Raw genomic sequence first — 23,939 nt, forward strand, 5'->3', positions numbered from 1 at the left:
ATGGGGAAAAAGTTCAGTTAAGTTTCTATCGTACAAGCCTTGACCAAACTCAATTCCGAGATCCAAGGAATGATAAGCCGATGCCACCCAGAATATTCACTGCACCATGATTGACAATCGCCCACGCCATGGTGTAGAGGTATTTTGGAGAGAACACTGTCCAGATGAACAGGTGGGTTCTCAGGGCAGTACAGGCCGCCATGACCGAAACTATAGATGTTGCGATGTGGAATGTTTGTAGGGCTGCTGGGCTGTGATTTTCCTCTTGGTAAGGTCGAAGCACCTGGCTCTTCGAAACCCACCAGATAGGACCTGCCCAGTTACTCACAAACGTCAAGAACCCAACCATTATCACATTATAACTGCCGACTCCATTATAGGCACTGGACAGGTCCACAGAAGATATTGAATTCGAACCTCCAAAGGCAAAGAAGGTCATGTACTGCATAATTAGCGTCGTGATGGTCACTTCTATCCCGTTGAGATTCATAGATGATAGAATCATGCCTTGGAAACGGAAGAGCAGGAAGAGCGGAATGTTGGTTACTCGGGACTGTGTCATCAGAAGCAGATGGATTGCTTCGTGAACAACGACATTGGATGCTACCAATCGAGGCCTGGTCAGTAAACAGCCAAAAGGGCGTAAGGGAGAGAACTTACTTCGCGCATTTTCTTTTCGGCTAAGCCCGACGATGGCCAACAGGACGTAGCAAGCTAAGCCACCAAAGACGCTTCTTGCCTGCCAAACCAATGATAGACTATTAGGCCATCCCGCGACGATTTTTGATAGAAAGGAGTCGACAAGGAGTTCGGGTGAATCATTTGCCACGAAGTTCAGTTTGAATATGAATGCCAGAGCTGGCAGGATCAAAGCACCCAACCGAGGCAATACACTTGGTAAACTGACAAAAAGATGATAGCTGGCATCCATATATGTGAGGATGATTAATCCCCACAGGATGACCGGGTGACCAGGAAAAAAGGCACGGGCGATATCTGGTTCGGCTGCAAATTTTTGACCTGTCTGATTCCAGCGTCTAAGGATTCGCTGGGAGGCTGCTAGTCCAAATGTAGTCAGGCTGAAGCAACGGAATGCGAGGGGCCTACTATTTCTGCTGGGATTTTGTATCGGTGATGCCGATCTGATATGGAGATAGAAAACCCAGCCTGAACAAATCCAATACCAGAACTGTTGCTCCTCTTCGACGTAACTGCTTGCGAACATCATACTTCCATATCCGAAAACCGTGAATGTCAGGAACACGCCGGTGTGTGTGGATCGAGAACATTCACGGTATATGGTTGGTAGGAGCAGTAAGACTGCGATGGCTGTGATAAGAAGGCCAATTACTAGCCTAGAGACATTGTAATTACTGGCAGTGCTACTCATCACATCTTGTGCGATGTAGGAAAACCGCTGTAAGGCTGGTCCAATGCTTGAAAATGCGTCTTCATCTGCCAGCTTGTCGGAAAGCTGGTGTATCTGGGACCATGCACATTGGGCACCTTCAATCCCAGAATCTGCCCCAGATGCACAGCTTGATCCAGTGCCCTGATCGAACGTGGAACTGGGAAATGTGGCCTTGACTGTGTTTAGCAATTGTCTAGCATTCCGAGAAAGAACATTGAGTCGATGGGCGCCTGTGGAGAGGAGTCAATATATCTGTATGGTTAAGATTGGGGGAAGACATACTGGAATCCCACATATCTAGAAACTCTGGAATGAAAGTCCCTAAACTGTTCAATGGAATCGGCAGGCCGAGGAGACTGGCCAATGTTGGCGTGATATCTGCCTGCTCAACGGTCCGGTAGTACTGAAGCTCAGAAAATGGCTCCAGCGGACTTTCCAGCTGAACTCCCAGTGCCTTGAACTTCGGCGAAACAAATAGTAAAGCAGGAGATGTTTCACCAGCAGATGAGCCACCATGATTTCCAGCTTCGTTCATGCCATGATCACCACATAAAATGAATAGTGTGGATTGAAGGTGCTGTTCTTCTTGCATTGCCGTATATATCTGGTTCACAACCGCATCCATTTCCTGTTGCTTCGATCCCATGAAAGGGCTAGGATATAGTTAGAAGACAGCCAGATAGTTAAAGCAGGGCCAAGAGTATATACCTTTTCGGACCGGCTTTATGTCCGATGTGGTCCAACCCCAGATAATGCATGATCAAAGCAGACCAATCGCTTTGAGCAAGCTCGTTTGGAACATGGCGGGTCACATTATGATCTACTTCCACAAAGTCCTATATAAGAAAAGGGTGAGTCTGAGTCTCTAATATAAAAACCGTCAGCCCAAGAAAGAAACTAACCGACACAAAGAAGCTTGTTGTTCCATCTGCTCGATCAAACATGCCTGGGAAAAGCTTAAGCCAAGTATCGTCACCATACATGACAAGCCGATCTCCTCGGGCTTTCAATTGGGACAGCCATGTATCTTGGAATGCGAGAGTCGACGAGGTATCTGACTCGGCAATGTTAAGGATCACATCTAGAAAAGAAGGAACGGAGCCAGTGGTGATCGCTTTCAATCTAGGCATTGTCACAGTGGGGGAGCCAGCATAAGCCGTAAAAGGTAGCGCAACCCCCTCGCGGATCAGACTGGGAGAATGCTTAGCTACTTTTCTATATGTCCATTGGATCTACCATACCTTTGTGTAAATAAGAATCCAGACTCATTGGAGTAGACGAAGTCACTGAAATTAAGAAGTTAACAATATTCCTATCAAGAACAAAGGGAAATATAAATCCCACCTGCGTAATGCATCAACCACCATAAATATGACTTTGTCAAAGATGGCCGGTGCGACATCTTGGTCAAGGTCGTCGAAAGTGGCTAAACCTGGCAGAAGTGGTTTGTAGGGAAAGAAGCCAGAGGAGAAGACCAGGATACCAATTGGTATCAAGAGGTTAGCAAGGAACGTCCAAAACTTTACCATTTTGATCCTTTCCCCCTCGACTTGCATCCTCCGAACAACTTCAGGAAGACGCGGTTTCTACAAAGGGTGTTTACCGTGTACAGATTGGCGACTACACCGCCTTCATTATCGAGTTTATCCTTTCGGGAAAAGAGCCTCCAAATATTCCAATTCATGCATTTTTAAATACTATAAGAAGGTTACATAGTGGGAAAAGGAGGAGTTGGTAGAAAGGGATGTTGTTTGTGATAGATAGCAAGGAAAAATTCATCGCAAGAGTATGTGTATGTTCATAAGACTCCCAACGCCGTGTGTTTATTCGCTCTTGTCCTTCATTTTTTTTTGAGAGAGATTACGCCCTCGTGCAGGTTCATTTTCTCTTAGTGACCTTATTCGATTTGAAATGGGGTTTCTTAAACGAAATCATGTTGCGGGCCTTGCGATTGTGCTTCTTCACGCGCACTTGCTTGCGGACTCCGCTCTTGGCTTTGCCATCGATATCCATTGCTATTCGCATGATAAGTCAGCTTTGGTTTGTACGAGGAAATGCGTATACGTAATTGAATTACCTTCGACAGTGGAAGATTCCTTTGCGTCTGGCTTGGCTGGCGTTGGAAGATAAGATTAGAAGATGATTTTACAACTTTCTCGAGGGCAATATATAACATACCAGTCTCGTCTTCTGCAACATCCATTTTTGACTTCTCTGGAGCCTCGGGCCGGGGCTGCGATGCAAGTTCCTGTAGTTTGGCGGAGAGTCGTTCGGTTCTGGCATCGACGACGGGGCCGAACACCTTCGCGCGAAGGTTGGCACGGTTGCGCTTAATGACACTAGCCCGGGCACTTTTCGCCATAGTGAAGAGTAGGAATATGTAGGACTGATGTTAATCGGTCTCAAGATAAAAGTGAGAGAGAGAGAGGGGAGGCGATTTGAGATATGGAGTACCTTTTTTTTTTTTATCGCGATAGGCTCCGTCTTATGTCATCCGCCTGGACTTGCGAATCGAAACCTCTTCTTTATACCTAAGTAACTCTTCCTCACCTCCTCCCACCGTTATTTACGACGAGCCAGTATTTTACAGCAACCTGTCGCATCACGAAGGGATATGCGCATCGGCAAAGCCCTTTGATTCGGCTTGGAATCGCTATATTTGGTCTGAAATCCTGGGGCAACTACAACCACGAAGTCGCAATGGCGGCGTCTGGCCAGGCGGCGGACTTACCGCGTCTTATCAACCTCATCAGGACCTTGACCATTCCTCAATTAAAATATCTTCTCCGCAATGAGGGTCTCCCGTTAGCGGGGTTAAAAGCGGCATTACAGATTCGCATCATCAGCTGTACGTTCTCTTCAGCTTCAATCGAGTTAAGCAAATACGAAATGGTATTCTTGTACTTTAGCTAACGCGGAGAAATACCAGATTTGGAGCGTCTTTGCGCCTCTGAGGGAAATCCCGAACGCTATAATGCTTTGGTGACACGCATCATTGCTTCTGGTGTGCCTGGGGCGATGATCTGGCAAGCGGACATAAATCCCCAATTATCAAACTCAGCATCTCCCACACAACATCCCACGCCTCCCAGAAACTCTATGGCTCCCTACTCGAATAATGGTAAAGACCAGTCTTAGGTGGAGAATTTGATGAGAGGAGCTAATGGTTTCCAGGTGTGATTCCAGATATTGTCCACTTTAAAGAGAGTCCCTTTTACACCATCGTGGGCCCTCTGTCGCAAGTCATAGAGTGCAAAGGTACGTGATCATTCGTTCTTCTTCTGTTTAGATTCTGTCTCCCATTTCTCATTCCCCATTTTCTAACATCGAGTAGCGCGGGAACAAACAAGAGACACCGTGGAATTCAAGATCATACTATCCCAGACGAATGCCTCAGAAATGCAAAATGACCCTGACATGCGAGTGATGATTTACTGTGCGGCGGATTATGGGCTTAGACATGTCACCAAATCCGATATCACCTTTCCTCACCAGGTAGAACTCAAGACAAATCTCGACGAGGTCAAGGCGAATCTGCGAGGACTCAAGAATCGACCCGGTACCACACAGCCAGCGGATATCACCGACTACCTCCGTAAGAAGCCTCTGTATCCGAACACTGTGGCACTGACTTATGCATTGACGAACAAGGTGAGCTATCTAACCGCTGACCAATTCTGTCCGCTGAGGCATATGCAGGGTAACTTTGCTAATTTGCATTTTTGGCAGAAATTCTTCATGGTAGCCAATCTTGTCCGCAGACATCCCATTGAGAGTCTGGTCGAGCAGTTGATGTCTAGAAAGTTAATTTCCAAGGAGCAGGTCATAAGAGAGAGTATGTCCCAGAGAATCTTCACTTGTCAATAAATCATCTCTGACCTCATTTCCACCCTAGTGAAAAGCCGTGCTGAAGACTCCGACATTGTGGCTACATCGAGCGTCATGTCTCTCAAATGCCCTTTGTCTACACTTCGGATCCAAGTTCCATGTAGGTCTGTGGTTTGCACTCATAACCAGTGCTTTGATGCCTCTTCTTTCCTCTTGCTCCAGAAACAAGCACCAACGTGGACTTGTCCTGTCTGCTCCAAAGATACGAGCTTCCAGTCACTTCAGGTGGACCAGTAAGTGCAATTGTCATGTTCTCCCCCTCCATAAATTCATACTGACATCACCAAAGGTACGTCGACGAGATCCTTAAATCCACATCTGTCGATGTGGATCAGGTCGTTGTTGAACCGAATGGGGATTGGTCTAATCCAAATGAGAACAACACGGTAGATCTAGGAGGAGAAACGTCCGACGAGTTCGAAGATGACCTGGTTGAAATCAGCGAGCCTGGAGCGGATAATATTACAGCAACGAAGAAAGAACCGCAGGATTATGCTTCCAGCGTTCTGCTCCAGCAAACACCGGTTCAGTCCCGGGAAGTGTCTACACCATCTTCTGTTGCTCACACATCCAGCAAGAAACGTTCCGCTGCCGTAATTGATCTTACAGGCAGCGACGACGATGATGAGGCATCGCCTATGCCTCCTGTAAAACGGCCAGCTCTAGGCTACATGTCCCGTGGTGCTTCATCACAAGACAGCTATCAGCCTACGGCCAGCAGCCCTCTCAATAACCGAGCCTATCCTCCATAGACTGGGTAGAGCTCAGATGCTCTACTCATTCGTGGCCTTATTATTACTCTGCATTTCTTATGGAAGCTATGGCGTTCTTATGGAGCTTATCCACCGTCACAGAAAAGTAGAGCTCAGCTCTACTCAGCGATGACCTTATTACTATTTGCTCCTGCATTTCTTACGGAAGCTATGGCGTTCTTATGGAGTTTATTTTATCAGGATGGGAGTTTATGGCAAACTACATTTATAGCAGGTAACTAGTCTTTCAAGGTTCAAGGAATAGATATTCTATACATCTAATCTTCATACTAACTCGTAGCTATTTTTTTCCTTCGAAATCCTGGTAGTTACTCAAGAATTATGTAGAGAAGGCTGATCAAGCTAGATACACTCCAGGAGTAATTAGCGGGTATCTGTAGATAACCATCGACCACAACTCCGCTTCCCCCGAGCCTTGGCAACCAACTCTCCCCAACATCCACACAAGAGCGTAGAAGCCCACCATGTCATTCGATGCAGCCTTATTAACGCTTCCCGACTCCAATGCCCGCGCCCTCAGCTCTTCATGCTTCGACTTCCTCCTCATAGAACTAGTCCCGATGGCTGAGCGACTCGCCAAAGACCTCGCAACCCGCGACAACGAGCCAGAAGATGAAGAAGTCAGAGAGACAACATACTTCCGTCTTGAATCCCTCGGGTACCGCGTCGGACAAGGACTAGCAGAAAGGTATGCTTTTGCTTTACTCTACTCTACTTTGCTCTGCATGCTGTGCATGCTCTGCACAGCATTCCCCAATGCTTGCTCATCGCCTGGTCGTGAAGCTCCCAAATCTCCCCGAACAAGGCTAACAACACATCACCTCCTATAGATTCTCCCGCGATCGCCCCCGCTTCACTGATAATCTCGATGTGATCAAATTTCTCTGCAAAGATCTCTGGACAGTGCTATTCCGAAAACAAATCGATAATTTGAAAACCAACCACCGCGTACGTTGACTATTACGTGCGCACGACTGCAATCGCTAATCTGCAATAAAATAGGGGGTTTATGTCCTGACAGATAGCTCATTCCGACCCTTTGCTCGAATGAGTATGGCAGCGCGGGGTGATGCCATAGCGATGGCTCAAGCGGTAGACTACTTCCCACCCCCCACCCATGAAGCTTCCGCTGATGAATATGTTACAGTACTTGTGGTTTCCGTGTGGAGTTATTCGGGGTGCGCTGGCCAACTTGGGTATTAATACTTCCGTACAGGCAGAGACATCGGATCTTCCTGGAGCTACTTTCCAGATTAAAACCATCCAGCCTCGGCCTTGATGGAATTATCACGCACCAGGCGGGGCCTGGAGAAAGAAACTTAATGACTGCCGTCAGATACCGAATGGTAGCTTTTTCTATTACAAATGCCTCGGCAGCTGGACTGGCGAGGGAGATATCCATTCTTACCCTCCTTGCCCTGAAGGAGCGCATTAAAATATTTACCTACGGGATGAATATACGAGACGTGCACGAGTGGAAAATAGATCTTAATAATTCTTCGATCTTGCTGTGGGTCACATTCAAGTGCCTAATGACTACCCTTCAAGGGGTCTCTTGTCCGTTCATAATATCATGATCTCACGCTTAAAGCCTATCTTTCCGCGAATTAGCACGGCTTCTGAATATCTCCACCATGAAAGTGAGAACTCACTTGGGAGGGGGGGTTCTTAACGAACTCAACACCCTTTTCGATGTTGCCCTTGAGTCCAACAAGGCAAGCCTCGAGGAGCTTCTTCTCCTGGTCAGTCACGCCGTCCAAGATGTTAATGGCCTTCTCAGCGCCGTTGGGCTGTAAATATTGGCGTTAGTCAAGAAGTTCTGTACGTATAGTTTTGAAATGTCACTTACGCCGAGCTCCACAGGAGTGGAAAAGAATTCAACACCAGTAGCCTTGACAATCTCATCACCGCCAGTAACACCGGGCAGGTAGACGAAAGTAGGCTCGACGATACCCTTCTCGCCCTTGGATGCCTTAATCACAGCCTCGGCGAATCTAACAATATGTAAGTATTAACCGGAAGGGTAAAGATGGGCTGCGACATACCTGAAACCAGCAAAGGCCATGGACAGGGTAGCAGAGCCAGCACCGTCCTTGGCCTTGACAACCTCATCACCACCAAATTGGACGCCTAGAAACTGTTAAAAGCTAGTCACGGCAAATGATATGTGGAGATGACTTACGGTTGACAAGAGCATCGTAACGGTCCTGGGGAATCTTAAAGTTGGGAGCAACCTTGCTAAACAGAGGGACGATAGTCTCGCCGGAGTGGCCGCCAATAACGGGCACAGTGGCCTTGGAGGGGTCTGTAAGACCGGAGAACTCTTGGGTGAAAGTCTCGGCACGGACAACATCCAGAGTGGTCACACCGAACAGACGCTTAGCGTCAAAGACACCAGCAGCCTTGAGCACCTCGGCGGCAATAGGGACTGTGGAGTTGACAGGGTTGGAGATAACCAGGATGAAGGCCTTGGGGGCAAATTCAGCAATGCCCTCAATAAGACCACGCACGATACCGGCATTGATCTTAAAGAGGTCATCACGGGTCATACCGGGCTTGCCTACAATTTCAGTTAGCAGTCTGACAGTATCTTCCACAGGCTAGCACTAACGGGGAATGCCGGCGGGGATGACAACAATGTCAGCACCAGTCAGTGCCTTCTTCAAGCCATCGTCCTTGGGGAGGTAGCCGGTGATTTTCTGAATGCATCTGTCAGCTCAATATGGTCGTCGCGAGAGGGAATTGGCTATGGAGGACGTACAGCAACGGAGGAAATGTGAGAAAGGTCAGCGGCAACACCAGGAGTGTTGACAACATCGTAAAGGGCAAGCTCATCCACGTGAGGGCTAGCTTTCAACAGAAGAGAAAGGGGCTATTCAGAACAGTTAGCAATATTCACCTTTCGAGCTGATTAAAAGCTTCGGTAAATCGGTGAGAGCTCTTACTTGGCCAATGCCGCCAGCGGCTCCGAGAACAACTAGGACAGGTCAACGAAAATCGAAATATAGGTGAATAGTAGAACATACCAGCCTTAACCATTATGAAGTGAAGTTTTTAGAATTGGAAGAGTGGGGAGTGGAGAGTTGTTTTGCTGAAAGAGAGAAGAAAAGCGAGTGATTTATAAAGAGGGGCAATTGAGGGGCCCCGGTATTTCAATTTGTCAGGTTCGCCAGGGGCGGTAATTACCAGTTGACAGGGAATTTATCCGATCTACTACTACACCCGTTACACCAATTCCGATTATTATCGTCCGTATTATAACCTTCCCCAGTTTTGGTTTGATCATTTCGGAAAAAGGCGGAGATGTAAATGACGAAATTCAATCTGTTTGGCCTGAACCTTGGGATACTTCAAAAACCCGAGGCTGATACCGTTCGGCCCGGATTAATGGTACTTCTTAGTTCACAACTCCATTGCCGAGTATTTCGTCATGTGGATATCATTTTGGGAGGTTTTCTAGACTTTTATTTGCTTGAAGCAAGAGATCAAACTCCCAAGGAAGGAAATGTCGCTAGACTACACATGGATCCCGTTTCAGTAGAACGTGGTTTTCCAAAGATCGTCATATTCCTCCCTGCGAATCTCCATCACCCAGAGTACTATATCCGTTTTTCAGGATACATTTACTCGGAGGCCTTCTCAGCGGCCTTGCGAGCCTTGACACCACGAGGAGCCTTGACGGGGGTCTCCTTCTTAGGGCGCTGGGACTGGCGGACGGCGCTAACACGGGCAACAGCCTCCTCACGGAGGTCAGCACGGTAGCCAGACTTAGCAGTCTTATCAGCAACACCCTTGTAGATCCTAAATTGTAATATCCTGATCAATATTCGCTGTTGATGTATCGCACGAAAGGAGCTTCTTACTTGCGGATGGAGGCCTTGGGGCCGTAGGTGACGGTCACAAAGGTCTTGGCGGGGTGCTGAGGAGAGCTAGTCTTCTTGGTAACAACGTTGAGATCACCGCTGTCAGTACCCTGGATACCAATGGCCTGGACACAAGTTAGGATTGATGATGTACAGAGAATTGATATAAGGAATGTATGATCGCGTAGATGGACAGGAAGGGGAAGAGGTAGATGGAGGGATATCGATATGTACCTTGCTGTTAGCGTAACCGGCATACTATAAACATTCAACGATTAGTTATAACTCTCAACCCCCAAAAAACACCACATGATTGACACATACCTTGAAAGACTGCTTGTTAACCAAGTTCAAGGGATCGCGGGAGAACTGAGCACCGCCGCCGGTGTTGCGGCGAACCAGATAAGCATTCTGGTTACCTGTTCCATGTCAGCCTCCAAATCTCAGGAGAAGAAATTCCAGAAAAACATACGGGTCAGCTGCCAGACCAAGTCGTTGGAAACGTTAGAGCGAGCGGGAGCCATTGTGACGATTGATTTGCGATTGAATCGATAGAATCAAGTACGTTGCTTCTGTGTGAGAGGATTCCAAATCGGGAGAGACTCGCTAAGCAGTCCGACTGAGGACTAGCGTTGATGCCTGAATTCTATCACTGATTCCCAATAACCCAGGTGTCAGTAATTGGTCGATAAGATAATCAGGCATCAAGGCAACGAAGCTTATCAATGAACTCGTCTCTCCAACGGCTTTACCGGAAAAGGTTTCATTTCTAACAGATACAAAAAGGTGGTGAAGGGGCCAAAAGTAACCCTCTACTCTCTGCTTCCCTTCTCCCCTGGTCATTCCGAGCATCCAAGTCAAGTACATATCACACCATGACATATTTCCTCTTCTACTCGCTCTTGCTCTCGGTCATTATCGTCGGAACGGGTAAAGTCTTCCGTCTTCCTACATCAACTGTATCCCTAACCAGCCCATAGCACTCTACCTTACTCGGTCTCGATGGATACCGTTGATCAATGTCCCTGATATTATCTACCACCGCCTTCCTTCCAGCTTCACATCTGATCTAGAAGATGGCCTGACCTCGGACCAGTTCGACATTACCACCAATATCGCAGATGGAGACTCTCGCGCTGGTCTAGATCAGAACGCGAAACGTGAGATCCGGAAGATTATGAAGAAGCGCAAACTTGACTTTGATGAAGCCCGGAGAATTTACACGGAACAGCGATTCGCGAAGCATAATATTGGGCCAGATGGACGCCCCCGGGATCCTAAGTTTGTCTCATTCTCATAATCCTTTGTTTCTGTTCGATATGATATCATTTTTTATATACTATCTGCCTGCTATCGTGTCTAGATTGCTGTATTGTCGAAGGACATACTTGTACAAAGGGGATTAAGAAGTTGAAACTCTAATACTATTAGAAGTTTAGACCTCACCAACGAGTAATAGTTTCATCCAGTATCTGCATTGAGGTAATATCACTTATTTGCCATCATTCTAGGTAAGAAGGCCTTGGTGTTCTCGTACACCAAGAAAGTCATCCATGTGCTTGGTAACACCCGCAAGAGATTCGGACCCAAGCCCTTATAAAAGCCTGGAAGTCCTTCCCTCTGCCAGATCTTGAAGATTGCATCGGCGGCACCACGATATAAAGCTTGTGCCTCATATGATTGCAAACGTGATCGGATCACTTGATATGGGTAAGTGACACAGCCCGCAAATAGCTTCGATAGACCAGATAGCGCAAGGAAATCTAGATTTCCAAGCCGTGTTTCTATATTTGCTGTGTCCGCCCCATGCCCATGCTCATTATCCAATGATCGGGATCGCATCTTCTTTAGCGACTCATACGCCATGAACTGAAGAGCACCATGGCTAACCCCGAACAATGCCGGGAACAGCCCCCTATAGAACCCGGGTATACCCTCTTTGAGGTAAATTTGCTTTGCTCCCGCTGAAAATGATGGATAGGCACCGGGAACCCGAGAGCCTGTGGACAGCATGCGGGTTTTAATTACCCAGATAGGGTTTGTAATGATAGAGGTAAATGCACCTAAATTTGGCGCTATAGTCAGTCAGGAGCATTGCTTGTGAGCTTTTTGGATGTATACCTGCAGTCCCCGAGGCAAGAAAGTAATCCGAGGATGTGAGCATCCATGCCTCCTGTTCTCGGTATGAACAAAGAGCATCCTTCAGACTGCTATAAAGTAGAAAGTACAAGCCCCAGCTGGTGGAGTTTCCTAGCAAATTTGGAGCTAGACCTCTGTAGAATGCGGTAGCGCCGCCCTCATTTTTGGCGATTTCTTTGATAATTCGAATTGAATTGCCGAGACGCGATGATGAATTTCGATCGACTAGAATAGTAGAGGGGTAAGAAGGAGTCTTTTTGCAAGGCGGGGCAAATTTTACCTTGAAGTCTCGTTTTGACTAGGTCGAGCGGATGTAGACAGAGGGTCGAAGCTATGCCCGCGGTGAATCCTGCTACGGTCTCCACAAAGGATGACGACAAGTCATCCTGGCCCGTCATGAACCTGAGGATAATATTGTCGGGAGTTAAAAGAAAGAGGTAGGAGTTGTTGGAGAGAAGTAAAAGGCCAAAAGAGAATGAATATGCGGGTAACTTTTTCTGCCAAGCGGAAGGGAACTAGCAATTCGTCATGATGAGACGAAGACATTTAAATCCGGTATCTTGCGGAAATAAAGTCACTAATCTACGCTTTCGTTTGTCGTCGACATGATTACATTGTGTAATTTAAAAGTACATGTTGTCCTGTAGCGTTTTGCATAACAGTCCTTTGTATGCATCCGAGGCCGCGTGTCAAAACGAAAAGCGCCTCAAATCCAATCCTTCTTCATCGTAGTTTCCTTTATATGTGAGGATATGACAATAACTTCTTGCTTAAGCCAAGGGAGAGAAGAGCCTAATTGGTTAGTTAGGTTTGTATTGGACGGAAGGATGTTTTGGAATAGGCATACTTGAACAGGGAAGGCTTGGGTTCACTGTAGGTGTAACCTATTGTGTTGTTAGATTTAATTCTTCATAGTTTCGATATGGAGAGCAAATCATACCCAGGTAGATAATGAGAGGTAGGTAACCGCTAAGAGAGAATGGTTAGATTAGCTTGTTGGAAGCCAGAGTTTATAAAGGCTCACTAGTGAATCGCAACACGAGAGATATCGATGACCTTGGAAACACGCTCCTATAGAGAAGGAAAAGACATTGGTCAGCCTTGAAAGGAGGAAGTGATGTTTAGAATGCTGGAGGTCGCGACAAACCTTGGTCTCTTCAGAGAATTGAACCATATTGTATTGTGATAGTGGGCCAGTAAAGGCTACAGTTAGAAACCCCTTGATTGAAAGGGAGAATAACGGATAAGATGATTTGAATTGTTGATTGAATGATTGAACTTGGGCTTGGTTGAAGATTGAAGATCAAAGGCAAGACGTAAGTCCGGAGCGGTTCAGAAGTTTTCGGGGAAACATATTCCCCTAGAGCGCGGAGCTTGTTTCTGCCAGAAGGCGGTGCTGATAAGGATTGTGAAATTACATCCTCGAAGCGCAAATGCTCAAGCTTCCCTGCTCTAATTTCCATTCCCCCACCATCTCGAATTTTCCCATTTCATCTCTTCCTTTTGTTTTCATTTTGTTTTTCTTCACTCATATCACGAGTTTCTTTTGATCCGAAAGCACCATGTCGGGCGCACGGCATTGGTACGCATTTCCCGAAGCCCCAAACTTTTATGATCCATCACTAATACTTTACAGGGAGCAAGACAAGGAGGCTACCTGCTATGTCGGTAACCTCGATGAGCGCGTTACTGATGCCCTGGTTTGGGAGCTTATGTTGCAAGTCGGGCGCATCGTCAATGTTCACCTACCCAAGGACCGTGTCACCCAGACGCATCAAGGATATGGATTCGTTCAATTCATTAGTGAAGAAGACGCAGAATATGCTTCCCGGATTATGAACGGAATTCGTATGTTTGGAAAGCCCATTCGTGTAAACAAGGCATCCGCAGAGAAGGATAAGGGTGTGGAAGTTGGCGCAGAGCTCTTCATTGGAAACCTGGATCCCATGGTCACCGAGGACATGCTTCATGAAACATTCAGTCGCTTTGGCCTTCTCGCCAATCCCCCAAAAGTGCGCCCTATCAAATTTCTCCTCTTATTCATGTTTGTGAGCCAACAGTCGCTAACATTTTATTAGATTGCCCGTGATGACAGTCATCTGTCAAAGGGTTACGGATTTATCTCTTTCGCCGACTTTGAAGCATCAGATGCTGCGATCGCCGGCATGGATGGTCAACACCTCATGAATAAGCAATGCACCGTGCAGTACGCTTACAAGAAGGATGGACGGGGAGAGCGCCATGGTGACGAGGCCGAGCGCATGCTAGCCGATCAGGCCCGGAAACATAATTTCAAACTCCCCACCCAACAAGTTTCGACTCCATTCCCTGGAGCCGGCTCAGTCCCTCCCGTGACGCCAATGCAAATTGACGATAACTCACATCCTCTGAGTGCTACTCCCATGACACCTGACGTGAGTATAGGACATGTCATGCCAATGGCATACCAGAATGCGCCTCCCCTGCAGCGACCCCCGCAACACATGGCCCCGCCTATTGGTATACCTATGCACATGCCTATGGCACCGCTCGTCGCGGCCCCGCCAGGGTTGCCTGCCCGGCCTCCACCCTCACAGGCTGGATATGGTGGACCCCAATCCTTCCACCCATCAGGATATGTTGCTCCTCCTGGTCAGCAACCCCCCTTTGCCCATCAGGGCGCACCACCTGGATTTGCTCCTCCTGGCTTTGCTCCTCCTGGCTTTGCGCCACCTGGATTTGCGCCACCTGGATTTCCCCGGGAGGTGCACCGGGAGCTCCTTTGCCCCCAGGCTTTCAGAACCGTTAATAGCGTTCACACTACCCCAGATGTAATAAGACGGGGGTCAACCCCCTGCTAAGGAAAGTCTCTAGTGAACTTGATATGACTGGATATCTGTAATATTACGAAAATGAACTACGTTAGCCTATGGCATCGAAATTGCTTGTCAGAAGTAATTTGAATAATCCTTGAAAAAGCGATAGATCCATGAATAACCGCTTAGTTTACTTTACATCTCTCCCATCTCCACCATTGTTAATCGTCCATTGTGCTAAGTGCTGTATAGTTGCTTATACGGTCATATCAGCTTCCGGATAATCTCCAAGAACTCTTGTTGGTTCTTGCTGTGGAACGAGGACACCTGCGCAAACTACCATTTCTTTTACACGGTTTTGTACAACTACAGTAAGTACTGGCTTTCTAAACACCATCTTTGAACCATGTTCCTTTTCAAATTCGGGGAAGACCGAGGTAGGAGTAGACTATAGCTTCCACCAAAGCCGTCGGTCCCGGAACTTGGTGGCTGATTTTACAAGCTCCTGAATAGATCATGCATCTGTGACTCCTTAGCGGAAGGCCTGCACAAGCAGCAGCCTCCATGGTTGATTGGGCATACTGCATTGTGAGTTGCAGGGAAAGGTTGAATGGGATTGAAGTAGAAGTTGAGTTGAATTAGTGAAACTGAAATGAAGGCCGTGAAAAATGAGCTTGAAGAGAGAGAGTTGGTGATGTTTGAAGAAATGTGATACTGATCAAGATTTGGATCAAGTTAAGCTTTCTTCCAGACATTGAAAATCCAATTTTAAATTGAAAGAAATCGAAGGTCGAGGGAATGATGCCCCAGCATCATCATGGAGTGACTTATTGCACGACGCAACGGCGACCAGTATAAGGGTGGCAAGTTATTAAGATCGATATAACAACGACGTGAGAGGATGCAGATTAACTAGGTGAAATTAGACACGGATAGACGGCCACTTATGTGGCGGGGATTAGGTCCATTAAATAAAGATCCTCTGTGGAAAGTCGGCGCAAGACTTCCAGACGAACCGAGATGGGTTGAGCAGGTGGAGTTCCTGGCAGTCCTGCGCCAAATAGCTCTCCGCATATATCATCTGCACGGTGTGTAGGCCGAGGGAAGATAGACTATTTGAGTTTGAGATCATTGGTTTTTGCTATCAATCTTGGAGGCATCATATACCTCGGTTTAGACCATTGGGTTCCTGGTTGTACTTGTAGACAAAGAGTGCGCCAGACACTTCATTACGCACAATCCTGCATCATTCGAGAATGATAACGGTGTTAATGAAGCCTTGAACCCCCAGTAAGCAGGATGTCTTTGTCTCTAATCATTCGTGGTCCAGACTCCGACCAGTCCCAATATCGAGTATTGGGAGAGTGGCCTTGACATCTCGGTGGCAGTGTTTGGAGCCATGAATTGGCACCGGCATCTGTTTAATGCAAAGGATATTGTCAGCGAGGTTTCATTTTTTGCTGATGTATAATTAGTTAGTTTAAGATCAAGCATTACGATATATATGCAGTGACTTGAAAGTTACTTACCGGGACTTTGGTCAAGAAAATGTCATAGGGGTTTGAATTTTGCATCAATTCAAGGATATATTCCTGGATCTCTTCGATGATACAAAATACATCTGCTAAGATAGTCTGCATGCTTTCAGGGAATGGAAGCTCGGTTATCAGATCAGTGATCTGCTCGAATGGCATGGTGAAATATTAAAGAATTTGGAAGATGATAAATTGAATGCCTGATTATTAAGGACTAAATATATCTGGGGAAGTGGATCTTACTCTTATTCTTACTCCATACTCTGAATTTCCTACCAGGGCAACCATCTCATTGTACATATATCCTGACTACTCTATAAGTTAGATCCTTTCTTAAATCTACTCTTCCGCCTATTCCTCCTACTTCAACCACTCCTCAACCTACTCATCAACCTCCTACTCCCTCCTCTGCCCAGGTGGAAAAGATGATTCGCTCATGTCCCCACTACTGCAGTCCAAGATACTAAGAGTACCATCTGTCTCATAGGTATAACTGCCCGTTAAATCTGAGTGCGGAATATAGGCAGTCTAGGGTTTCAACCGCTCAACACCTCGATTTATGAGAAAGGGCAATCCAGCAATTTACGATGATAGTTTCACTCTCGATGCTTGACTGAGAATGACTGACTTCGCCAAATTGCAAAGACTCGTCACTCTTTGTGGCTAAGCCATATCACTCTGACTCTTCGAAACCGGACCAGAAAGCACATGCCAGTATTCTCTCTGACGACACGCGACACACGAAAGGAGTTTGATAACCCTTCATTTTTAATTAACAAGATGATGATCTCTACAAGATGTGGATTGCGACTGTCGGCTTGACACTTCGCAGTACCTCTGCAGTTAGGTCTCTTGATTCACTCGAGCTCCCGACAGATCTTCTGTTTTCAAAGTAATTGAGTAAAATGCCTTGAATCTAGCCTCGAAGAAGACAATGCGGAGGAAGATAACGCTTGCGTTCACGCGAAAGAGATCCACGAGGCTCCTAGCTCTGGTCAACCAGGATAGTTCAGCTGGTTCTTTCAGACAAGTCAGTGATAGCTTCAAGTCACACAATATAAGTATTTAGAAGATAACACGAAAACTCAGAACAATCAGTTTCTAATTTTTGCCCTTAATATCTTACCTAGGTGCGTAGGTAGTAATGAGAATATGAGAATAATACCTGGGCATATGACAACTACATCAATACCTAAGTATGAACATCAGACTATTGAATCTTAAAATATCGATCAATTTCTTCATGCTCAGTCAGACTGAAATACCAATAAACATGCAACCAGCATCATCTAGGCGTCATAAAATACAAGAGCCAAGTTGCAACTCCAGGCTATATCAAATGCTATTGCTATTGCCATTACAGGGCAAGGTTGTAGGTGTAATCATCCTCAATGTTCTGCGAGACCCAGAGTACGACGGAGCTGCAGATTAATCAGTTAACAAGGTATTCCATTTGAAAGGCCAACGATCATCGGAAGGGTCGGACTAACCTCATCATAACCAGCGCATTAGCTACCACATTGGCAATTCCAAAGTAGAGTGTCTGTATCGGATAATCCTTGATAATGTACTTGAGGACCAAAACCGTCTGCACAGAAGCCGTTAGCCAATGACCAAACTCGAAAGACAACTTCGATACGATCCCAAAGGATAGGAGGAAAGCTTTAAGGACGTACCACACTCCCTGCTAGACCACCAGCCAAAAGCGCAAACCCAAGGAAAAGCACAAAGCGCGCCTTCCACGCAACTCCGCTCCCGCTATAACTGAAGCTATCGGCCTGCAGCCTCGACTTCTCAATCGAGTTGATAACAAGCATACCCAACGCAGAGCAGATGCCGGGAATCCAGTCGACGAACTTGATGTGCACGTCGGAACCGTTACGGGCGCTGTGCGAGAAGGAAGCAACATCGATAAGGAAGAAGAAGCCAGCAGCGAACTAAAACACGTAGTGAGGTTAGTATTTATTAGTCGATAGTATTTGCCATGTATCTTAAATGCGACATGACCTGCTCTGGTGGGAGGGTTCTGATGGATTCGATTATGACCAACTCACCAGTGCGCCAGAGGTGTAGACGCCCGCGTTGCGGACGGCAGAGTTATTAAGCCATTCGGGTTTGGAGAAGCGGAAGAGATTGTTGCTTGAGACGTCCATTTTTGTTTTATTGTTGATGTTTGATGGGCTGCTGTTACTGATGGTAATGACGATTAGGTTGGACGGGGAAATGTCGGGCCGATATCGATCTCCTACTCATACCATCATCTTTCGATATTCAAGGTTTCAATAATTTTCTGCGTGTTTTTTAGGTAATATTTCTGCCTCTATCAAAACGTTATATTCTATTTCTGATCATCGGACTGAGATCTGGCGTCGTCATCATATTTGTGGTTACAACATGAGCCAGGCAGCAAAATATATATAGCTATACTAGCCGTTTCGGGAATGTCTCCAGATGATGCCTGGATTAGTTCCAAGGCCAACACGGTCTACATACTGCATATCTAGGCACCTAGGTATGTTACTACTTTGTGGGTTGAATATCAGAGTTCGTAAGCTTCATATCGAATTATGGTAACCTTAAACTATTTCAGGCAAGCACTTTTCTGCTGCCAATGTCGACGCAACCCCAAGTTGGGAGAATGGAAACCTATCTGCCTACTTGCAAGTATTTGCAGAGTGGATTGTGGCCAGGAACGATTGAAACCGCAACTGACGGCCTGGGTTCAAACCAATGCCTCAATAGTAATACACTGGGCGGCTCACCCGTAGTGCTTTTGACTGCAAACTTCGAGTCAAGGCTCTCATGTGCAGTATGTAGTACAATGCAGTTGTGGAATATTGTGAAAGGTGGAAAGCATCAAACTGCCATCAGACACAGCACTCATGCGGAGTCAACGGGGTGGGATCGCAGCTTGTCCATAATTGAATCGATGGTGTCCATATCAGCCGCATCGACATGCTCGGTTGTGTAGCCCTCTGGGAGGCTCTTGACAAGCTCGTCCATGGTGGGTTGGTAATTGCGCACAGCAGATGAGAGCGCATAGACGGCCTTCTTGCGCGTGGCCGGTTTTGAGTCAGAGGTGGCGACCTTGACAAGGATAGGTATCGCCTTCAAGTCAACGAGCTGTGGAAAAAAAATTAGCGCCCATTTTCAGATTAATCGAATGGATTGTAGAGTGAAGGTACTTACCTTGGCTTGCGACTTCTCATTGTTCTGCACTGCGGTGCCAACGCACCACGCGGCATAACGGCGCATTTCCGCGTCCTCGTGCTCAAGTAGTTGAATGAGTGGGGACCAAAGACCCAGCGGTTCAATATTGTTGGCATTGTCAATGCCCTCGATCATTTGCTCAAAATTGTCAAAAGCAATAAGCTTATTTTCCATATCGGAGTCATCTGAATGAAGAACCTCCATGGCAGCCTTCATTAGGTCTGCTTCAGATGGGCCACCGAAGAGGGCATTCATCATTTCTGGGGTTATGTTGCTGGTGGGCTTCGATGCTGGAGCGCCATCTTCGTTCTGGGTGGTGTTTTGTACACTCCATTTGAGGAGCTTGTTCATTTGGGGATCCATGACAAGGAATTAGTATGTGTAGTATATACAAAAAGTCGAGAGAGAAAAGCGCGGGAATAATAAGAGATAAAAATCCATGGGAAAGCATGACATAATCTAGAAGGCGCTCGATGTTTCCTGTGGCTTCGGTCATGTGACCTTGGAAATGGCGGTAAATACAACATTAACCACGTACGCTAGAACACTCTCTAGAAGGAATGGATTAAGGAGATCATTGATCAATGATCATCTCAAGACTACCTACCCCCTATACCCAGGGGTTATGATGATGTTACGGAATACTCCTATTACCTACTCCGTACACTCCATACACTCCGTACTAAACTCCCACTACTCTAAACTATTCCACTAGGGAGGCTGAGCATAGAGGGGCACAACTATACTTAGGCTTCCTTCAACTTCCCCGCCTAACATTCTGGAATTACTTGGTGGCCTTATATTATAGATAGAGTAATCGAATATGACAGGAAGCTTAGTACGTGCATTCTTAGTACTGGAGAATGTCCCGCTACCGAGAGAGAGTGAAGGCTTCCACCAAACCAAAGAACCCCCCACGAGGTGAATTACGCAGAATACATCCATAATAGGAAAATGGAATTGTCATATACTGAATATAACGTCTGCCTGGTGAGAGTTGTAAAAAGATAAAATAAAGTCAAAGAAGCGGTCGATTGGGGGGTTAATCGAGGCCTTCCGCACACACCAGGTGTCCCGACCATCACAAACCCTCCCCCTCCTCTCCACTTCTTCCCTCTTCCCTCCTTCCTCCCTTTCCCCTGCTTCCTACTCTCCATCTATAACTTCTCCCCTCCCCCATCTCCAATTTCCCTTTCTTTTTCTTCTTAGTTCCTCAATTCATTCATCATGGAAGGTAAGCTTACTCTTCATCTCTCTCGTCTGGTTTTGGTTCTTGTGGCCACCTCATCGGCTTACCCCCCTCCCCAGAACTGGGGGCAAATCAACTGGAGACTCGATTGCATCCAACTGTTTACTTCAAGACCTTTTCGCTAATTCATCTGTTTTCTTACAGAAGAAGTTGCTGCTCTCGTCATCGACAATGGGTACGTACCTCTTTTATTGCTCGTCTGGGAAGCTGGGGGTGTTTGGGACACTTCGTCAATCCGGTCGCGGATCTCCTCTCATCTCCCCCCTTATATGTCCGACCCGGCGAATTGAGTCCCAATCGCCTCAACCCGGAGTCCCAGCGGAGCATACAGCATGTGAATCTATAATTCAGGGATGAGTACTGATAATTTGCTTGTAGTTCGGGTATGTGCAAGGCCGGTTTCGCCGGTGACGACGCACCTCGAGCTGTCTTCCGTAAGTTCAACCCCACAAGAACGAGGGTCTTCCCCTCCTCGCAAGCCATCCCACCAACCCTTGCATAAGGGTTTTTGAGATTTGATTCTGTGGCAATCCGAAAATCAAACTCGATCCTCACTTGCAAGTTGGGAATTTTCAGGAGAACATACGCTAACGTTGTGAACAGCCTCTATTGTCGGTCGTCCCCGTCACCATGGGTAAATATCCCCCTACCTTTTACTATTATGTCCCTATATTGCGCAAGCTTTCCATGCTCTTGCAAAAGGACACTCTGGAATTGACCAAAAAACTAACACGCCCTTAGTATCATGATCGGTATGGGTCAAAAGGACTCCTACGTTGGTGATGAGGCACAGTCCAAGCGTGGTATCCTGACTCTCCGCTACCCCATTGAGCACGGTGTTGTCACCAACTGGGATGACATGGAGAAGATTTGGCACCACACTTTCTACAACGAGCTCCGTGTCGCCCCCGAGGAGCACCCCATCCTCTTGACTGAGGCTCCTATCAACCCCAAGTCCAACCGTGAGAAGATGACCCAGATTGTGTTCGAGACTTTCAACGCCCCTGCCTTCTACGTCTCCATCCAGGCTGTCCTGTCCCTGTACGCCTCCGGTCGTACCACCGGTATCGTCCTTGACTCCGGTGACGGTGTTACCCACGTTGTCCCCATCTACGAGGGTTTCTCCCTTCCCCACGCCATCTCTCGTATCGATATGGCTGGTCGTGACTTGACCGACTACCTCATGAAGATCTTGGCTGAGCGTGGATACACCTTCTCCACCACTGCCGAGCGTGAAATTGTTCGTGATATTAAGGAGAAGCTGTGCTACGTTGCTCTCGACTTTGAGCAGGAGATCCAGACCGCTTCCCAAAGCTCCAGCCTTGAGAAGTCCTATGAGTTGCCCGATGGACAGGTTATCACTATTGGTAACGAGCGCTTCCGTGCTCCTGAGGCTCTGTTCCAGCCTAACGTCCTTGGTCTTGAGAGCGGTGGTATCCACGTCACCACCTTCAACTCTATTATGAAGTGTGATGTTGATGTCCGTAAGGACCTGTACGGCAACATTGTCATGGTAAGTCATTCTCCATAAAAATTGTCTTTCGACTTGTTGCTAATTATATCTCTAGTCTGGTGGTACCACCATGTACCCCGGTATCTCCGACCGTATGCAGAAGGAGATCACTGCCCTTGCCCCCTCGTCCATGAAGGTCAAGATCATTGCTCCCCCCGAGCGCAAGTACTCCGTCTGGATCGGTGGTTCCATTCTCGCCTCCCTGTCCACCTTCCAGCAGATGTGGATCTCCAAGCAAGAGTACGACGAGAGTGGTCCCTCCATTGTGCACCGCAAGTGCTTCTAAGCATCTTCTGCACCCTGATCGTCTTCGCTCGTACTTTACTGGTGTATTAAAAGGCCGCATGAAGGCACCGGTGGATTGCTCGCGTTGTTGGACTCGCATTATCAAGCGAATAGCCTGAAAATGGAAATATTTTAGTGGAATAGAGTCGGTTTTTTTTCTTCCCTTGACGTTCCCTCATCTTCTGATTTCGCCACGTGCTGTGCTTCTCTATGTCTGCATGAAAAGCTCTATGAATACCGTTTCTCCCTGATTCTTTTGCCCCCGCGGGCCGGGTCGGGGCGCCACGGATGTAAGCTGAGGATGTACGAGGTTTGGCATCGGTCGTGATCCCTTTTATGTTCTAGCCTTATGCCTTTGTATCTCCGACTAAATTGTCTCTTAAACACTTTTTCTTTTGATCTGCTCTCGGACATAATAGATGAGTAGTCATGGAAGTAGTTAACGAATTAGAGAGCCTTGAATACACTCAAAATACAGCCCTGGAACACGACCTAGGTAGTGGATTTCCTTTCCCAGTTCTTGGCCTTCCCCTTCTGTTTTAGTGATCACTGCTTGCCGCTTTTTGCTGACTGAGTAGAGCTGAGCACGTCATGAACGCCAAGAGCAAGTCGCCGTACTAAGCGTCACCTGATCGTTACCTGAGTAATCACTGTGCAATATCTGAGCGGCCTGATTCGCTCACTGAGCGAGCACTGAGGAGCTGAATAAGCCACCTCAATAAACTGCGACACGCTAGCTCCATTAGATTTCACCGTTGTCCCACCAACAAAGGAGGTTGTCAAAAGAACAATAACCATGTCTACTCGAGAGGATGCCCCTGAATAGTACTATACTGTAGAGGACATGATTACGTATATGCTTAATATTTACGGCGACCCTGACCGCATAAAGAACGCGCGCCGTAGATTCCGCGAGCTAACATAAAAGAAGGACGAAAGGTTCGCTCCTTTCCTCTCTAAGTTCATCCTCCTTGCGCAGGAAGCTATAGTACCTAAGGCTACCTGGAATGATGAGATCACGGAGAAGCTAAAGAAGCCCCTTCGAGACCGCGTGGCTGTCATCAAGGATAAGGATTTCACTTTTAAAGAGTATACTGATAAGATCCTGAAGATGTCGAAGAAGCTTGATGCCTCTTAGATTGAACTAAAGAAGGAGACCAGGGATAGTAGTAAAGAGCCCATCATAGGGGTCGGAGCTAAGCCTAAGGACTCTAAGTTCACACGTGCTAGCGATAATCTCCGAGACCTTAAGAAGCCCTTCGAGCTTTCTGAGAAGTG

The 23,939-nt window shown here is 46.9% G+C and overlaps 13 protein-coding genes across 13 annotated transcripts; 6 read left to right on the forward strand and 7 right to left on the reverse strand.

The window, feature by feature from the left end:
- Nucleotides 1-49: 49 nt before the first annotated feature.
- N7495_003016 (uncharacterized protein) lies at nucleotides 50-3,773 on the reverse strand (the record flags this gene model as incomplete). The annotated part of the gene is made up of 11 exons (XM_057205685.1): nucleotides 50-603; nucleotides 661-1,059; nucleotides 1,108-1,641; nucleotides 1,694-2,064; nucleotides 2,120-2,247; nucleotides 2,314-2,602; nucleotides 2,653-2,697; nucleotides 2,756-2,997; nucleotides 3,308-3,426; nucleotides 3,489-3,524; nucleotides 3,590-3,773. The coding sequence occupies 11 exons, from the start codon at nucleotides 3,771-3,773 to the stop codon at nucleotides 50-52; spliced, it is 2,901 nt and encodes a 966-aa protein (XP_057066292.1).
- A 338-nt stretch (nucleotides 3,774-4,111) lies between these two features.
- N7495_003017 (Siz/PIAS RING finger protein) lies at nucleotides 4,112-6,051 on the forward strand (the record flags this gene model as incomplete). The annotated part of the gene is made up of 7 exons (XM_057205686.1): nucleotides 4,112-4,259; nucleotides 4,341-4,532; nucleotides 4,586-4,669; nucleotides 4,746-5,062; nucleotides 5,141-5,246; nucleotides 5,307-5,532; nucleotides 5,589-6,051. The coding sequence occupies 7 exons, from the start codon at nucleotides 4,112-4,114 to the stop codon at nucleotides 6,049-6,051; spliced, it is 1,536 nt and encodes a 511-aa protein (XP_057066293.1).
- Nucleotides 6,052-6,536: 485 nt separating this feature from the next.
- N7495_003018 (trafficking protein particle complex subunit) lies at nucleotides 6,537-7,351 on the forward strand (the record flags this gene model as incomplete). The annotated part of the gene is made up of 4 exons (XM_057205687.1): nucleotides 6,537-6,760; nucleotides 6,903-7,020; nucleotides 7,075-7,164; nucleotides 7,220-7,351. 4 exons carry the CDS (start codon nucleotides 6,537-6,539, stop codon nucleotides 7,349-7,351), a joined length of 564 nt encoding a protein of 187 aa, XP_057066294.1.
- Nucleotides 7,352-7,635: 284 nt separating this feature from the next.
- On the reverse strand, nucleotides 7,636-9,111 carry N7495_003019 (malate dehydrogenase; the record flags this gene model as incomplete). Its single annotated transcript, XM_057205688.1, has 9 exons — nucleotides 7,636-7,668; nucleotides 7,725-7,862; nucleotides 7,922-8,066; nucleotides 8,118-8,202; nucleotides 8,255-8,632; nucleotides 8,684-8,771; nucleotides 8,834-8,944; nucleotides 9,018-9,049; nucleotides 9,099-9,111. 9 exons carry the CDS (start codon nucleotides 9,109-9,111, stop codon nucleotides 7,636-7,638), a joined length of 1,023 nt encoding a protein of 340 aa, XP_057066295.1.
- Nucleotides 9,112-9,695: 584 nt separating this feature from the next.
- N7495_003020 (uncharacterized protein) lies at nucleotides 9,696-10,459 on the reverse strand (the record flags this gene model as incomplete). Its single annotated transcript, XM_057205689.1, has 5 exons — nucleotides 9,696-9,873; nucleotides 9,936-10,060; nucleotides 10,170-10,193; nucleotides 10,260-10,354; nucleotides 10,408-10,459. 5 exons carry the CDS (start codon nucleotides 10,457-10,459, stop codon nucleotides 9,696-9,698), a joined length of 474 nt encoding a protein of 157 aa, XP_057066296.1.
- A 351-nt stretch (nucleotides 10,460-10,810) lies between these two features.
- N7495_003021 (DUF2015 domain-containing protein) lies at nucleotides 10,811-11,235 on the forward strand (the record flags this gene model as incomplete). The annotated part of the gene is made up of 2 exons (XM_057205690.1): nucleotides 10,811-10,865; nucleotides 10,916-11,235. 2 exons carry the CDS (start codon nucleotides 10,811-10,813, stop codon nucleotides 11,233-11,235), a joined length of 375 nt encoding a protein of 124 aa, XP_057066297.1.
- A 188-nt stretch (nucleotides 11,236-11,423) lies between these two features.
- N7495_003022 (putative mitochondrial folate carrier protein Flx1) lies at nucleotides 11,424-12,472 on the reverse strand (the record flags this gene model as incomplete). Its single annotated transcript, XM_057205691.1, has 3 exons — nucleotides 11,424-12,010; nucleotides 12,057-12,299; nucleotides 12,355-12,472. The coding sequence occupies 3 exons, from the start codon at nucleotides 12,470-12,472 to the stop codon at nucleotides 11,424-11,426; spliced, it is 948 nt and encodes a 315-aa protein (XP_057066298.1).
- A 1,164-nt stretch (nucleotides 12,473-13,636) lies between these two features.
- On the forward strand, nucleotides 13,637-14,914 carry N7495_003023 (U2 snRNP complex subunit HSH49; the record flags this gene model as incomplete). The annotated part of the gene is made up of 3 exons (XM_057205692.1): nucleotides 13,637-13,656; nucleotides 13,711-14,086; nucleotides 14,153-14,914. The coding sequence occupies 3 exons, from the start codon at nucleotides 13,637-13,639 to the stop codon at nucleotides 14,912-14,914; spliced, it is 1,158 nt and encodes a 385-aa protein (XP_057066299.1).
- A 1,270-nt stretch (nucleotides 14,915-16,184) lies between these two features.
- N7495_003024 (uncharacterized protein) lies at nucleotides 16,185-16,563 on the reverse strand (the record flags this gene model as incomplete). Its single annotated transcript, XM_057205693.1, has 2 exons — nucleotides 16,185-16,286; nucleotides 16,399-16,563. 2 exons carry the CDS (start codon nucleotides 16,561-16,563, stop codon nucleotides 16,185-16,187), a joined length of 267 nt encoding a protein of 88 aa, XP_057066300.1.
- Nucleotides 16,564-17,201: 638 nt separating this feature from the next.
- Nucleotides 17,202-17,412, forward strand: N7495_003025 (uncharacterized protein; the record flags this gene model as incomplete). Its single annotated transcript, XM_057205694.1, has 2 exons — nucleotides 17,202-17,296; nucleotides 17,325-17,412. The coding sequence occupies 2 exons, from the start codon at nucleotides 17,202-17,204 to the stop codon at nucleotides 17,410-17,412; spliced, it is 183 nt and encodes a 60-aa protein (XP_057066301.1).
- A 349-nt stretch (nucleotides 17,413-17,761) lies between these two features.
- On the reverse strand, nucleotides 17,762-18,557 carry N7495_003026 (UPF0220 family protein; the record flags this gene model as incomplete). Its single annotated transcript, XM_057205695.1, has 4 exons — nucleotides 17,762-17,825; nucleotides 17,895-17,992; nucleotides 18,081-18,341; nucleotides 18,459-18,557. 4 exons carry the CDS (start codon nucleotides 18,555-18,557, stop codon nucleotides 17,762-17,764), a joined length of 522 nt encoding a protein of 173 aa, XP_057066302.1.
- A 727-nt stretch (nucleotides 18,558-19,284) lies between these two features.
- On the reverse strand, nucleotides 19,285-19,977 carry fes1 (Hsp70 nucleotide exchange factor FES1; the record flags this gene model as incomplete). The annotated part of the gene is made up of 2 exons (XM_057205696.1): nucleotides 19,285-19,527; nucleotides 19,594-19,977. 2 exons carry the CDS (start codon nucleotides 19,975-19,977, stop codon nucleotides 19,285-19,287), a joined length of 627 nt encoding a protein of 208 aa, XP_057066303.1.
- An 864-nt stretch (nucleotides 19,978-20,841) lies between these two features.
- act1 (actin ACT1) lies at nucleotides 20,842-22,662 on the forward strand (the record flags this gene model as incomplete). Its single annotated transcript, XM_057205697.1, has 6 exons — nucleotides 20,842-20,848; nucleotides 21,008-21,038; nucleotides 21,242-21,297; nucleotides 21,467-21,497; nucleotides 21,605-22,376; nucleotides 22,432-22,662. The coding sequence occupies 6 exons, from the start codon at nucleotides 20,842-20,844 to the stop codon at nucleotides 22,660-22,662; spliced, it is 1,128 nt and encodes a 375-aa protein (XP_057066304.1).
- Nucleotides 22,663-23,939: the final 1,277 nt, after the last annotated feature.

Source organism: Penicillium taxi (assembly GCF_028828555.1).
Source record: "Penicillium taxi strain IBT 34144 chromosome Unknown utg000002l_segment0_segment0, whole genome shotgun sequence".
NCBI lineage: Eukaryota > Fungi > Ascomycota > Eurotiomycetes > Eurotiales > Aspergillaceae > Penicillium > Penicillium taxi.